The sequence below is a fragment of the Protopterus annectens genome, chromosome 3.part0 (genome assembly GCF_019279795.1).
Source record: "Protopterus annectens isolate FY-2018-M chromosome 3.part0, PAN1.0, whole genome shotgun sequence".
NCBI classification, from domain to species: domain Eukaryota; kingdom Metazoa; phylum Chordata; order Ceratodontiformes; family Protopteridae; genus Protopterus; species Protopterus annectens.
Genome location: NC_056731.1, coordinates 813,599,424 through 813,616,259, shown reverse-complemented (window position 1 = coordinate 813,616,259; position 16,836 = coordinate 813,599,424). Strand labels below are relative to the sequence as shown.

General features: G+C 37.5%; 1 protein-coding gene across 2 annotated transcripts in view; it reads left to right on the top strand.

The window, feature by feature from the left end:
- Window positions 1–16,836, top strand: part of EXOC2 (exocyst complex component 2) — a 2,261,550-nt gene that overhangs the window by 1,558,302 nt on the left and 686,412 nt on the right. For both annotated transcript variants that reach the window (XM_044065154.1, XM_044065156.1), the window contains exon 22: window positions 13,063–13,179. In XM_044065154.1, coding sequence (XP_043921089.1) covers window positions 13,063–13,179 — 117 coding nt within the window. The remainder of the gene's footprint in view (window positions 1–13,062; window positions 13,180–16,836) is intronic.

The window sequence follows — 16,836 nt, the reverse complement described above, 5'->3', positions numbered from 1 at the left end:
ACTATTAAAGGCAGAACTAGAGGTGAATTTCAAGAAACCAGTTGTCTCATTCAAATAAGAGACGATTTTTGAAATATCATCCATACATCCACAGAACATAATAAAAACATCATCAAGGAACCGGGTATAATACTTAATGTTATTCCTAAATGGGTTATTGTTGAAAATGTGCATGGATTCCCATTGTGCCATCACCAAATTTGCGAAACTCGCACCACAAGGGGAACCCATGGCCAACCCTGTTTTTTTTGTAAAAAGTATTTCCCATTAAATATGAAATAATTGTTAGTAAGTATTACATCCAATAGTTCTTGCAGGAGGTTTGTGTAGCTCCTTTAGTATGGATTAAACTGGTCACCCATTCTATGCCTATATCTGTTGGAATTGCTGTGTATAGATCTTTAACATCTGTTGTTAATAGAATGGTGTTGTCTTCATATCCCAAATCACAGATATTCTTTAAAAATGACCAGGAATCCTTACAAATGTGTTCTATTTTTTTCTACATATTTCTTTAGTTTCGTGTCCACAAATTTGGCTATGGGATAAGTTAATGAGTTCCTGCCATTAACTATAGGTCGAAGTGGTGGGTTTGACAAATCCTTATGAATTTTTGGTATCCCAAATATCACCGGTGTAAGGGGGGGTTAAGCATGACATGTAATTATATGTAAATGGATAAATAACTCAAGCAAGCGTTGACAGAGTGAGAAATAACCTTCTATGTGTAAAAAATCCAAGTAATCCGGTCTTCTGAGACAAATAATTCAGTTTATTACACAGATAAACCACGATAAGCGCTTTCACTAACTAGTAGCTTCTTCAGATCACAAACAGGAAGCACAGGAACCATGTGCTTTAAATATCTGCATGTTAATTAATCAACCAACTTTTAAAGCAGAAGCGCCATAAAACCTAAAAACTAAATATATAAACATAAAATCATCTCAAGATGCAACAGAAATAAACAATGGTGTATGCATATTACTTTTAAAAAATTAAAATAACTTCATTCCATAAGAAACAATAAAATTGAAGTAAATATAAGAACATGTTGTGAGCAGCATACTATCAAGTACGAAAGTGTATACAGCCTAATACATAACTGCATGTGATAGTCATATTATTAATAATACGAGGCAACTTAGAAACTATACATAGTAGATGCCATCAAAAACATGAAACCATATACAAGTCGAAAGAACTATTATCAACCAAAGTGATACTTGGTATAATAAGGTCAGTGCATAAACAAAGATGTATATCTGCATATGTATAAAAATGTGTATATAAATGTAGTGTCTTAATAAATATATGTATCTAAATATAAAAGAATGAATGAATGTGTACAAAAATATAAATAAATAAATGAATAAATAAATAAGTTATTGTCTAAAAATGAAGCTAAAACCATTAACATTAACAGTATTACAATATAAAATGAATAAATTACCCAAAAATGTGATATATGTATGTGTATGTATATGTATGGGAATTTTATATTGTAATACTGTTAATGTTAATGGTTTTAGCTTCATTTTTAGACAATAACTTATTTATTTATTCATTTATTTATTTATATTTTTGTACACATTCATTCATTCTTTTATATTTAGATACATATATTTATTAAGACACATTTATATACACATTTTTATACATATGCAGATATACATCTTTGTTTATGCACTGACCTTATTATACCAAGTATCACTTTGGTTGATAATAGTTCTTTCGACTTGTATATGGTTTCATGTTTTTGATGGCATCTACTATGTATAGTTTCTAAGTTGCCTCATTATTAATAATATGACTATCACATGCAGTTATGTATTAGGCTGTATACACTTTCAGACTTGATAGTATGCTGCTCACAACATGTTCTTATATTTACTTCAATTTTTATTGTTTCTTATGGAATGAAGTTATTTTAATTTTTAAAAGTAATCATACACCATTGTTTATTTCTGTTGCATCTTGAGATGATTTTATGTTTATATATTTAGTTTTAGGTTTTATGGCGCTTCTGCTTTAAAAGTTGGTTGATTAATTAACATGCAGATATTTAAAGCACATGGTTCCTGTGCTTCCTGTTTGTGATCTGAAGAAGCTACTAGTTAGTGAAAGCGCTTATCGTGGTTTATCTGTGTAATAAACTGAATTATTTGTCTCAGAAGACCGGATTACTTGGATTTTTTACACATAGAAGGTTATTTCTCACTCTGTCAACGCTTGCTTGAGTTATTTATCCATTTACTTATCTTTTTTATAAGCAAGCGTGCTGTGGCAGTAACCAGCATTTTTAATTTACCTTTCAACGATGTAATTATATGTATAAATAGAAATACGTGATTCAGTGAATAAATCATTCAATAACACTTTGATTTTTTGGTGTGCTAGATTCATCTCATTGAGAGAAGCCACACTATAATGTTCTGAGTCAAGTAATTTATCCATTCTAGCTATATAATCATAGTTGTCAAAAAATACTAAACCCACACCCTTATCCAGTTTTACCACCCTTACATTCTGAAACTTCAGCCTTTCTAAACTTTCTCTATCTTCACATGTGAATTTGTTCCTGTTAATTGGTGGTCTACTCCTGTTCTCTAAACTGTCCCTTAAATCCAACTCACACATTTTCTCAAATACTTGTAAACCTGGTGGTAGTGGTGGGTTGAATGTGTTAAGTACCCTTCATTCGTTTCCTGACCTAGAATATTCTTTAAACAAAAATTCTAAATTAACTCTACGAACAAATAACTTAAAATCAATTATTGTTCGAGCTAAGTTAGCTCTAGCATCAAGTACGAAAGTCTGACCTTTGCCAAAAGGTCAGCTAAAGATGTATCCACCTCCATATCTGAATAATTAAATATTTGAAAGTCCAGTGTGCTATTGTAGATTGATCTAAAAGTGGAAGTAGAAGAAGAACTCTCTAGGATTTCTACTCCAGCTAGGTCATCTCTAGCTGGAGAAATAGTTATCCTTGGGTCACTCGTACAGACTGATTTCTCATTCGATAAGGTCTGTAATTGTTCCCTGGGCCCGTAGACTGACGGCCCCTCCTGTGAAAATTTTGACCTTGTTTTGCGCCACTGGTAGTAGGTTGCTGTGAGTCATTAAAAGAAGGTTCCCCAGAGGTACAGCTACTATTGTATCTCCTACCATTATTCCTTAAATGACCATTCCAAGAATTGTTGGTAATTTTACTATAATTATTAGAAGTGGAGGCTGCTTCAGCATCATTCAAGGTATCAATAACCAAAGAATAATGCTTAATAAAAACTTCCAATAGTTCCAGACCTTGCCTGTCAAATAAGGCTTACAAGGTCCTGATGAAAGGGTGAATTGTCCACCAAACCTGTTGGATATCTCCAAAATCTCAGGCCCTTCAGCACCTGTCACCTCATTAAACAGTCCTTGAAGTAAGCCACTTCTAATTTCAGCTTTTTAGCCTTAGAAGATTTTGTATCAAGCAACTTCAAATTTTCAGTTATATTGTATGTACTCTGTCTGTTCATTACATTAACTGAATTATTGTTTGAAGATTCAGTTAAACTAATAGGCTTATCAAGACAGTTTTTCAAGTTAGTACTATTTAAATCAACAAAAGTACCTGATTGTATTGTGTTTTGACTATTAAGAGCTCCGCTCAGTAAAGAACCACCTTCCGGTATGTCTACTTCGTTCGTGGAAGGAGTTTGATTAAATAATTGTAATCCACTCGTAATTCCTGGTTCTTGTGACTGTTGAAGGGTGCTACCATTAGCACCAACGTTCCGCTCCCCGTTGTTACCATCCTCAACGGAAACTGTAGTCCACCTCCCATTTGGGACCGCCTCGGACGACCGAAATGCCAGCATTCCTTTCCCCTAGGGAGAACAGCTTGTCCATTAAGTTTCTTTGGCGGAAATGCAACCACCAGATCATTGACAGTTAGTTAACTCGTTCACTTTCTTCGTTAATGCCGAGACGGCATTAAATAACTGTTGAAAATCAAAGCCAGGATTAGTAGCACCACTTCCTTCCACAATACATGCACTGTTGTCAGCATTATGTTCATTCCTTAAAACTCGTGATACATTCAGTATCTTATTATGGTGATCATTGTCATGGGGGCTGAATGCTCCCTGTGCTGTGTTCAAATCAGTCACCATGCAGCTCCACACAAAAACAGACACAAACTGAATGAAAAATAGTAAAACTCGAGTATATTCAGGAAAATAAGCAGTCGGCTCCTCTTCGAACACTAAAAACACCTTTAATACTTAAAATTCAGCATTACAAAACAATAGAGTCAGTGCTTTCGTCTTGCTCTCATAAGCAAGACTTCTTCAGACAAATTTAAAAATTAATTAGATCAACTTTTGTGTACATGAATGTCACGATTCATTTTACATTTAAAAGTATATCCTACCTTATTGAAATCTACAAAGTCTAACAATTATTTACCCAATGAGTGTTTCACAGTATGGCAGTATATTAGCCTTTTTAATATTCATACTAGAAAATAATATTCTTTTCAATTGATTTATTGACTTCATTGTTTCAAAAAAGGCTCTAGTGTTTCTTTTTAGATAGAGTACATAATTGCATTATTTTACGCATTGTTTTTTTACCACTTTCTATATACATATAGTGTTTTTTACCACTTTCTTCCCTTTGTCAGTTCTTTTTAGTTTTAGATTCATTTTAGAATTGTTAGACTTTGCTGATTTCAATAAGGTAGGATATCCTTTTAAATGTAAAATGAATCATGTGACATTCATGTATATAAAAGTTGATTTAATTAATTTTTAAATTTGTCTGAAGAAGTCTTGCTTATGAGAGCAAGACGAAAGCACTAACTCTATTGTTTTGTAATGCTGGATTTTAAGTATTAAAGGTGTTTTTAGTGTTCGAAAAGGAGCCGGCTGCTTATTTTCCTGAATATAGTCAAGTTTTGCTAATATTTTGTTTAATGTCAAAGAGAATTTTATTTGGTCTGTTTAAAAGGAGTCTCTTGTTTTTGGTCCAGTGGACGAATATGAGGACGTCAGATTATAGTTCCTTTTGAATTGTATTGAAGAACTGATTTGTGCAGAAAATTACCATATCGTTGGTGTATAGTAGTATGAGGAGTATAACATCACGTCACCCACTCCTTTGATAAAAGGAGTTCCCCAAGGGTCAATCCTATCCTCAAGACTTTTCTCTATATTCATTAATAAACTTCCTTATGAGCAACCTCATCTGATGATACTTTATCGTGATGATTTGCTCTTCTTCCACAGTAACCACTCCTTGTCCTCAATACAGTAAGGTCTACGATCAGTTTTCTTTTCAGTCATATAATGGGTAAACAACAAAAAAACTTCTCCTCATCCCATTTCAAAGATCTGTATGTTTGGCTTTCTACTTCCACCTTGAAAAAATAAGAAAAAAATTAACCACTTCCTATTCTGGGCCAGAAAATTCACTTGTTACCTTACTTACATTGCAAGGCAGCCATAGACAAAAGGAATCATTGCCATAAAACAAGCACTAGCTAATTGTCAAACAGTCTAGAGATGATTTCAATAAGTTTGTTTGTGTCTTTCGGCTTTTCCCGGTTAGGGGTCGCCACAGCGGAACTCCGGTCCGCTAATGATTGGCAGTAGATTTTTACGTACCGAGTTGCCAGTTGTGACGCACAACCTTCAACGAAGGTACGCCCATTCATGCATGTTTCCACACAGAAGACATTCTAGCTGAGAATCGAACCGAACAGCGTCTTACAGGGAGGCGACAACGCTACCGCAGCACCACCACTGCATGATTTCAACAAGTAACTTATAGAATTCCTGTGCTGTCAGAAACCATTGCAGAAGGCTAACATTTAGAACCAAAGCAGCCTTCATGAAGCAAGTAAAATATTGTCCAAAAATGCACAGGGCTTCTAGACACATTAATAATGTTGCAGGCAGAAATAAACAGATTTAGATGCATTACACATAGGACCACAGAAGCCCACATGGCTTCACTACTTGAAACTTTCTGTAAACAAAGCACCACAACAGTCCACAAAAAATGTCAGCACCGGGTCTCGGAGTATAAACATATTTTTTATTGTTCCCTATGACATGGTAATGAAAGGTTTCTACAACAGTAATGTTTTCCTCGGTGTAAACTGCCAGCAATAAAATCTCTGTCATTAAAAAAGTCTAATCATGTGACAATTGACCTGCCCTACTCCTTCATTTTGTTCCTTTTCTTTTCATCGCTAGACGTAATACATTCAATTTGGTTTTGTTTTAAGAACTAACAAGCATAAAGGGGTATAATATCCGAGTCATAGGTGAAATTGTATAACTTGTATATGTAAAAACCCTTCCTTATATTATAAAGATTAAAATCTATATAAATGGTAATTCCAAAAATAAATGAAATTAGCTGAGTAATATCATTCCATTACACTTTACTTCTCTTAATAATACATAAAAATAGTATTTTTGTATACTTATGAAAAGTGATATTACGTAGTAAAGCCTATTTTGCAGTTAGGAGTTGGGAATTTGATACATAAAACTATTAAACCTTTATATTACTAAAGATATGCGGTGGTGGTGCTGCGGTAGCGTTGTCGCCTCACAGTTAGCCATTGCCCATTCGATTCTCAGTTAGAGCGTCTTCTGTGTGGCGACATGCATGAATGGGCGTTCCTTCATTGAAGGTTGTGCGTTAGGCCCGGCAAGCCAGTACGTAAAAATCTACTGCCAATCATTAGCGGACAGGAGTTTCTGCTGTGGCGACCCCTAACCGGGAAAAGCCGAAAGACACAAACAATTACTAAAGATATGGCATCAACAGCACTAAAAGTAGAACTGCAACTGAGTCAAGATGATTTGTTAAAAAATAGAATGCTCTATAGCACACTGCTGCAATCATGTTTCTTGAATGTCTTATCGAGTGATATGAAAGGTTCATTGTTAAACAGTGAAATAATGAATGAATAGCTGTCCTTCCATACCACTGTTACAGTATTCGACAGGGCAGTGGTGCAGCAGTTTGTAGTGTCATCTCACAGCAAGAGGTTCACCGGTTCAATTCTTGGCTAGGCTGCCTTCTGTGTGGAGTCTGCATGTCCTTCCTGCATTCATGTGGGTTTCCTGCCACGTTACAAAGACATGCATCTGGAGTATTTCTTGCTGGGCCTCTGCTGAAAATTGGCTCATTCCAAGTCGGATGCTCCCAGCAAACAAATAAAATAAAAATAAATATTCTTCACTGAAGGAATCTCCTGCCAAGGGTAGCCCAATATCCAGCCAGTGTACCAAAGCCTTTAGATCTTATGCATGCCATACGTGACATGTATGCTCCTCACATAGGGCATAAAGGTGACGTACATATTCAGATACTCAGAACTTTGCTACCATTCCGAACACTATTATTGAACATCCTTCTGAATGCCCTTTTGCTTTGCTAGTTACCAAGCCATTCCCAAACTGGCAGCAGATCACTTTGGATTCTTTGGTCCTGTCTCTCATTCATCAGGGGTACTTCCCTCCCCTTTCAGGCATTCCACAGCCTCCTCCAGGCCAGCTTTCTCATTTACCAGAGATTTTGCACCATTCAGCCTTCTCCATCCACAAAAGTGGGAAGGGGTTTTAACTCCAGGATGTTTTTGGTCCCCCGCCCCCACCAAGGAGGGGAGTTGGAGACCAATTCTGAAACCTTTTCTTCTTAATACCTTCATCAAGGTCCATCTTTCAGGATGCTGTCTCTTCAGACTTTATTCCTTCTCCTTCTTCCTCAGGCCTTCTTGGTCTTTCTAGAGCTCAAGAATGTCTACCTTCACATTTCCATTCAACGTCTATTCAGGAAATTTTTAAAATTCTCTGTTTCTTCCTCTCATGTTCAGTTCTCTGCTTTGCCCTTTGGCCTTTTTGCTGCCCCAAGGGAATTCATTAAATGCCTCACTTCTGTCATTGCTTTTTCCAAGGTTCAAGGGGTACAGATATTTCCCTATCTGGACGACTTTCTTACTTAGGCTCTTTGTCCCAGCAGTCTTTTACAAGAGCTCCACTTTACCACTCTTCTTTTACAAAGTCTGAGGTTCACCATCAATCTCAAAAAGTCAGTCCTCACTTCTTCCTAAGATCATATTTTTCTCAGCTGCAGGACTCATGCCATTCCCATGTTGGCTTGTCTTCCTTTTCCTAAGGTTCTGTCTTTGTCAGCCTTATTTTAATTTCTTCTTCCTCTGTCTTCTATCATGGCCAGGGAATTTCTCAACGTTCTGGGCTTTATGGCCTCCACCATCCCTATGCTTCTTCTTGCCAGATTCCATATGAGGAAGTCACAATAGTGCCTCAAATCTGTGTCCCTATTCCTCTGCTTCCTTGTCTCAAACTCAAGCTCCAGTCATGGATTTGACAAATTTCTCTCAATCCATGAATGCCATTTCAGGCTCCAGTTCCTTCCACAGAACTGTCCATGGATGCCTGTGACCTGGGGTGGAGTGCTTCTTGTGGCCCTCTGAAAGTTCAGGGTCTCTGGCCTCCTCATCAGAGGTCAGACCATATCAACATAAAAGATATTAGGATTCTGCCTCTGGCTGTACAGGCCTTTCATATCCTTTTTCTCCCCTGTTGCCTGAAAATATTCATGGACAATACCACTGTGATGTGGTATATCAACAAACAAGGGGGCATAAGGTCTTATTAGGGAGATATTCTTCAGGTAGATCTTTTTGCCTGCCCTGTGAACAGACAACTTCTTGTCTTCTGTTCGAAAGTACCAAGTCATCTGACTTGGAAAGTGGACACCCTGACTTGCTTCGAGGAGAATGTTTCTGCATGCCTTTCCTCCCCTTCCTCTGCTGCCAAGAGTTTTGCACAAGATCAAGCAGGACTCTCCCAAAATCTTATTGTTGACATCCTGTTGGCCCAGACAGCACTGGTTCAGCCGTTTTTTCATCTCGCCAGGGGCAGTCACCACAAATTACCTCACTGGATGTATCTTATCACACAAGACAAGGGATCTCTTATCCATCCTCACCTGTCCATTGTTCAAAGGACACTAGGGGGGGGAAAGGTTTCCATACTTTTTAGACACCTCTCTTCTAAAGAAATGCTTCAGTTTAGACAGGAGGCCAGGAAACCCACTACCAGAAAATCATATATATCTAAATGGAAAAGATTTTCTGTTTAGTGATTTTCTCACCATCAAAATTTCAGTAGGGGTTCCCTTGGTACGCAGTTATTTTTGTGATCTGCTCCATTCCGGCTTGGCATATTTTTCAGTTAAAGTTCACGTGTTAGCAGTCCTGCTTGTCTGCATTTGAACCCTTCTTTGGCCTCGCGGTTTGAGATCAAGCAATTCTTTAAAGGTGTCCTTCATATCAGGCCCCTAAAAAAAGCCTATTCTGCCTTCTTGGGGCCTCAATTTTGTACTTGAAAAATTGTTTCTGGCTGCTTTTGAATCTGATAGTTCAGCTTCCTTGCAACTTTGCACTTGGAAGGCTGTTATGCTGTTGCCTCTTACTTCTGCCAAGAGAGTGTCTGAACTTCAGGCTTTTATAGGTATTCCTCCTTTTTTAACTTTAGAGACATGGTGTCTCTTCGTACTAATACTTATTTTATGTCCAAAGTGGTTGCCTCTTAACCAGTCTGTCCAACTTCCTTACATTTACCCTTCTCTGCAGTCTGCCAGTGAGAAGGTTCTTCACACCTTGGACTTCCATAGACAGCTCAGATATTAGTTGGGTGAAAGAAGGATTATTTACAAGTCTGAGCAACTGTTTGTTTCATTTCATCCTGGGACTTTGGGTTTGGCTGTTACCAAGCAAGCCATCTCCTCCTGGATCTCTAAGGCCATTTCCTTTTACTGTTCTTTTAATGCTAAATACCTTTCTTCATCTATGAAGGCACATTCTCTAGGGCAGTTGCCTCGTCTGGTGCCTTTCTCAAGGATTTGGACACCAGTTCTGTCCTTGGGGCTGCTACGTGGTCTTCTTTACATACTTTTACTAAGCATTATAAATTGGACGTTGTTTCCAGGCCAGGACAGGTTTTGCCTGCACTATTCTCCATAAGTTTGTAGAGGGCTGTTTCCTGCCTTCTTCCACCCAGTCTTCTTCTTAACTCTTATAAAGAATACTGCAACAGTGATGTGGAACGACATAGAACAGTTGTGTAAAATCTTGCTATAACAGTAGATTGACCCCCCCCCCCGTTGTAAATCTTGTACCTGTGTTTTGTTTCTCTTCTGGCCAAGGGGCTCTCACTTCCTTTCCCTCCTGAATGTTATATTCTGGATGTGCTTATTCTGTTGTGTCCCTGGAGCAGTTCACTTCTGAATGTTTGTGTCCATACATCACCTTTATGCTCTTCACCATATGTGGTGAGCATAAATGTGATGTATCGCACATGTAAGATCTAAAGGCTTTGGTATACTGACTGGATGTTGGGCTATCCTTGGCAGGAATTCCTTTCAGTAAAAAATACTGCAGCAGTTAAGAGGAGGACAACTGTACTTTTCACATTAACTATGGTAGAAAACACAGGGTTGTGATGGAATTAGACACTGAATAAAAAAGGTTATAGGCCTTTGTGCTTGTTAGTTTTTGAGAGAAAAACAAACTTTTGATTAAAATAATTAGCATGGCTTAGGATTTCAGGTGAGTTGTCTGATGGATTTCCTGTATCTTCTTGGACCATATGGGGGAGTGGCAGAAATAGAGTGGAGAGCCACTCAGTAGGCTTTAAGGCTACAGGGGAAAGGACTTCTCTCTCCTGTAGGCACTACAACTGCCTGTCAGGATGTTCAGAGGCAGGAGACTGGTGGTCTTTTCAGTGGGCAGTAGGTTGTAAGTGATGTTGATGGTCTTTGGATAGTGAGAGAAAAGCTACCTCATACCCACCTCAAGACTAATTAGAGGAAGACTGATAGTTTGTATGTGGGAAGATAAATAACTTGCAGAAAAAAATCTTCCAAGCCTAAGAAGGTGTTTTTCCATGTTTTAAATGGGTCTTAGCTAGTTGGGTATTCAGGTCAGCCAAAGAAAAATTGAGAAGCTGATATTAATAACCAGTTCAAGCCTTTAACACTTCAAAGGGTACATGTAGTGTTCATTCACCTAATTATGGCAGCATAGTGCCAGGGAACATTTTAAGTACCTTGTGATGTTGTCTGAGCTTGTCCTTAATTTCTGTATACATCTGCACAAGAAAAAACATTTCTCAGTGTGTGACTGCTGCCATTTTAATTTAGTAACATTCAAAGCAATGCAGACACTGGGTAAAGGTTTTCTAATTAAGGATTGGTTTGCTATTCTGTGTAAAATGTATGTAGGTTACTGGTTACTCTGACCATGATTTCCCAGTTTATGAATAGTGTTCTTAGGAGAGAACATCATTATGATACTCTTTAAAAGGTTTCATGGCTATGTACTCATATCATAGCCACTTTACTAATTGTGATTTTGGTTTATAAACAAATTTGCACTGGCCTTTGTAAATCTTTGCTGTGGAAAATTACACAAAAGACCAGTAACCAGAATAATGAAGTTCAGTTTTGTGGTTGCCATCTTTGGTTATCTGACAACATTCTCTAGTTTCAGCCTCCAAAGCATTTTCTCTATGTGATCTAAAGTTATCCTGCCATATTTAGGGAGCTTCCAAGCTTAATGTTGTTTATGACTTACATTGTTGCTTCTGGAGGAGGCAAGATATACTTTACTGATGAACCTATTTAGTTAATTCAGCCTAAAGTTTTACTGTGCTGTTTGTCCAAGTAAAGAAGGTGTCTATATGTCTACAGTATGAATGGCCGTATTATGGGTAATTAAATATACAATTGTTTCTGTTAAGCAGTTTTGCCTAATTTGTTACTTTTTCTGTTATTTTATTGTGTTAATGTGTGTTATTAGGTCATGACTAAAAAAGGGCACCATTGGTTCATCTACCTACCTCTGAAATTAATAAAAAAGTAGGTATTGCAGAAAAACAAGCCAGACAATACAGGAAATAAAAGAAATATTTTCTTTTTTTCTGTGTTATGAGGACCTCATTATTAACCAGTTATATGAATGGGCCATTATGCAGTTAGTAAATATTCATTAGAAGTGGCTGCATTGATAACGCATTTGATTATTTTGCTGTTTTGCCATGGATATCTCTGCACATACACAGTCCTTAAATAATGCCAGCATTGCTACTAAAAGTAAGACATTTGCTCAGAAGTGTACATCAGGTAGAGTAGTGCATTGGCAAGGTAACACTAAACTAGTCTTCTGTTTGTACATTATGTGGCACATATGGAATATTGAGAACCTCTTACCAGTGAAACACTCCAAATAGAAATTCTGTGTCATCTCTTGCTGTGATCCTGAGCCATTGTGCTCAGAATCAGTGAATTAAAACAATTATCCCTAAAAATGTGTGCAGTTATAACTTGTATTAGCTTGTTATTTATCGGATATAGAAAGTGAGTTTACTGAATCTTACTAAAAGTGCACATTTCTTTTTTACTGAAAAAAATATTCTAATAAAGGTTACTTATTTAAGACAGCTTGCTATGTAGTGTTCAAAAATGCACCCTCTAGTCACAAAAATGATGAGGCAGTCCCAAACAAAAGACAAAAATCAAACTGTGTTCCACAGCAATGCAGTCCTTTATTAAAAATCCACAAGAGTCTGGCTCTGATGATCCCTGAATTATAACAGGCAAAAACACTTAGTCTGACGTGCTTTTAGCATTTATTTTACCTTGTGAATTTTTAATAAAGGACTGCCTTCCTGTGGAACGTTGGTTTGATTTTTATCTTTTGCTATGTAGTGTTTTTGCTGAATAATAAAATATTTCCAAAAATTCTGTATTTGCTATTATGAGTCAAACTTATTTAAGCTGTTTAGCATTTTCTTTCTTTCTGTAAAGTGCAACATCCTTTGCATTTCTTTGACTTAGCAGAATTTAGATGACTGGCACAAAAAAATACATTAGAAAATGACAAGCATTCCTATAATTATGACCTTATGTGAATGTACGGCTATAGTAACACTGTTTTGTAAGTACATTTTTTTCTTTCTTTCTTTGTAGGAGCAGAGGCTTCTGATTGTTCTTAGTAACTGTCACTACTTGGATCGTCATACTTTCCTAAACTTAGCTGAACACTTTGAGAAGCATGGATTTAAAGGAACAGAAAATATTATAAAGGTGAGAAGCATGAATTTAAGGAATCAGATAATGCTATCATGTGAAAAGTTGACTGAAAAACTGCATAAAACTAGTAGTAAATGCTTTGATGGGTTCTTTCAAGATTAATGACATTTGTCCATCCATTGACTACAGAACTCATTTTTATTTATGTATATGTCTGCACCTGTGCTTACAGTTTGTACATTTTTATGTATGCTTTTAGTTCGTTACTGCCGTGCTTATCAAAAATGCACAAGTCAGTAAAGTGGCTCTGCACTCTGGAATATTCATTTTTCTGTATCTTTGCAGAGAAGAATGTTGAATCAAGTGCATCCCAAGCCTACAGTGGCAAAACTCTGTATATAAAAAAAAAAAAGCTACACCAGTAGAATTTAATCCTACAGAGTAGGCATAATACTGAAGGTCCCAGCTATTGGAAGTTGCCTTATAAAAATAAAATATAAAGAACAGGCACATTCTTATTTAGTATTTTGTGAAAATGTGTACTAATACCAAATCCAGTTTTGGGTGCGCATCACATTAACCTTTGAGATACCTGCATGCCACCATGATTTGAGCTGTCTAGACAGCATTATTAGGTAATGACAAGTGGCTAGTCAGAAGTGGTTCATAGAGTTAATGTGCTTAGCGTAATGCGTGCTGCTCGTACAGTCTTTGACTTTGAGTTAAAGGTAGGGTAGGGGCAAGGAGTTTATTTTTTTTTGCTCATTTTTTTTCTCCTAAGAGATTTGGAGATTGTACTACCAGGTACACTTCTACTGAGTCAGACCCCTTTATTTTTCCCCCCTCCTACCTGGCAACTACAGTGATAGTATCACAGATCTAATCCTGATCACCTAGGTCATGGTCAGGACTACATCCCTGTGTGACACAAAGTCAGATAGAGGACAGGGAGTTGAAGTTGTACTTGTGTACAAGTGCACACATATATAGGCATGGTATACATATATTCTGTGGAAGCAGTCAGCTGATAGGCTGGTGTAGTGCGTACATGTTTTGCTTTCAGTTATTGAGAGAATATTTGAGATAGTACGCAGAAAATAGCACAACATTCCTGCTCCTTTTCCTAAGCTGTAAAACTTATCACCAGTGCATTAGTAGAACTTCACCCTCATTTTCAGATACTTTGATTAATATTAGCTACTCTGTAATTATTTACTAAAATTCTTATTAGTTTGGTATCAGAATTGCATAAGCCAGTTCTGTTAGTATTTACTAAATTTCATATTAGTTATCTGTCAAAATTATAAAGTACTGACTTGATGAGAAAAAAATAACCATTGAAAGAGAGTGGTTAAATGTGATGTGGCCTTATAGTCACTAAAGTACCACTAGTTATGTAGATACTTTGACCTAGTGACAGATTATGCTACATTACAGTGGCTGAGTAAACAGCAGAAAGGCAGTACGAATTTATGTTGAAGAGCATGAGACAAGCTACACCTTAAGAAATCCCAATCCCTCCAAGCTACATGCTCTAGGGACCTAAACCTTGTCACTACAATAAACAGGACATGCTGGAGGGATAGATTCCTGTCCCAGAGACTTCCCATACTCTGGAACAGGCTACCTATCTATGTCAAGCAAAGTTCTTCATTAGCACTCTTCAAGAAAAATCTTGATGAGTGGATGGGAAATAAGAAATACACCCCAGGGATCACTTCTGTGTCTCTGCTCGACAGTGGCACAGGAAAATAACTTTCTTGGGTGGCTTAAGCCAGGGAACCTTGTTGGCTAGGCTTACGTAGGCCCTTGTGCCGATAGCCTAGTACCTATCTATGAACCTACCTATGAACCTAAGCATTATTACGCTAACCCTTCCAACATACTGTCATCCATAGACCTGGGCTGTCAAATAAGTCCGGAAAGCCCATTGTGTGGGAAGGGGCTTGGTTTTGAATCTTATGTGTGGAAAATATGCCTTTAAATGTGTATTATGTCTTTAAATTTAAAATGCAAAATGTTTACATTTACAGTCTGAATTTTTCAGTCTTAGGCTTCTACTATGAATTGGCATTGCCTTTGTAGACAATTCTTGTCAAAAGAACAAAACACACATTCGAAATGTGCAGTGCTGCAGAATTACATAAATGTTTCCAGGCAGTAATTTGTTTTTTCCTTGGTTTGTAACTTAAATTTCTGAGTAACTTTCTTTTATTGCTATTTCTGTCTCCTGATACCTACTTTTACTCTTTAGATTAAATTCTGAAATTTTTATCTCTGGATCTTCTTCTGTTCTGATCATAATTCCAGCCGCTACCCTACTTCTTGGTAGTGTAGCTGTTAAAAAAAGTATCTGATGAGAAGGTTATAACTTATATGATCCACTACATCCACTTCAGTGGTAGGATTACAGGCATGCACTTTTGGAATCTACAGAGTTATCCTAATCTCAAACGCCTTCCCTCTGTCCTGGTTTCATTTGTCATGAAACTATCAGTATCACAGGACAATTCCAAGTTTAAGGTATTTTCATCATTAAAATTTGAGCTTACTAGTACCCTTTATTCTTGCTTACGATAGCCAAGATGGTTCATTTAGGGCATACAAAGTATTTGCTTACTAGTATTTAGTTTAGTAACAAAAAAAATGCTCCTTTCCCACTCGCACTTAAGTGAGCTGTATGGCTTGGGCCTGCTATCAGCTCTTGATTTTAGGTTATTTGCACTTAACGTTATTTTCAGTTAGCTAACACAGTGGATGAGGATAAGACTGTAATGGCCTTGGTCTTCAAAAGGTGCAGCAAATGCAAACACAAGATTCCACTCCCTCCAGGATACACATGAGCTTTGTGACATGTCCCTGTGGGGTTGGATCATTTAGATTTAGTGCACCGTATTTGCCACAACTTCAGCTTCAGGACTCTCCAAGAGAGGAGAATTGAATTAATTCTTAGAGGTCTTCTTATGGCTGATGCTAACATAAGAGAGGACTTAAGGAGGATTGGGCAGCTAGAGATCATGACATGCTTCCCCCCCCCCCTGAAGCTACCAGAAAATATATTTTCTTAGTTAAAGCAGTTAAGGGACCCAGTCTGGCACCTGAGCAGGAGGTGACCTTGGGAGCGCTTAATTAGAGGTTTCTGCATTGCCTGATCTCTCTAACATGAGAAGATTGAAAAGATTCTCCTGGGAACGTAAACTATCAAGGTACTTGGAGTTGAGGCTTTCCTCCTCCATGTCTGTTAGATCAGCTAATTCTCTCTATGGCCTTTCTATTATCTTTCACTGGGACAGAATGATGTAGGAATCCGGTGAACAACCAGACTGAGATGGGCATCCTCTCTTGCTCCTCTGTTTCTATGATGACTAAAGAAAATATTTTGCCATCAATTTCAACAACTGTTTCCCTTGGCCCAGTCTGTGCATAAGGTCATTTGTAGCCAAAATTCCAGCAAACTCCAGCATCAATAATGATGCAGCGCCCCCCCCCCCCTTCCAGCCTACATGCTCCCATTGGTGCTGATGGCATTCATATCAAACATTTTGATACTGCACACCACTAGACCCCAGGTGATCAATGCCTGTGGCTCTGCACTGCCCTCATCTTTAAACACATTGGTGCCATTCTCAACATCAGCCTCTTCAGCCTTTGAACCATCAACATCAGTATTGGCACCAGTATTTGGGACTTAGTCATTCTGGGTAGGTATCA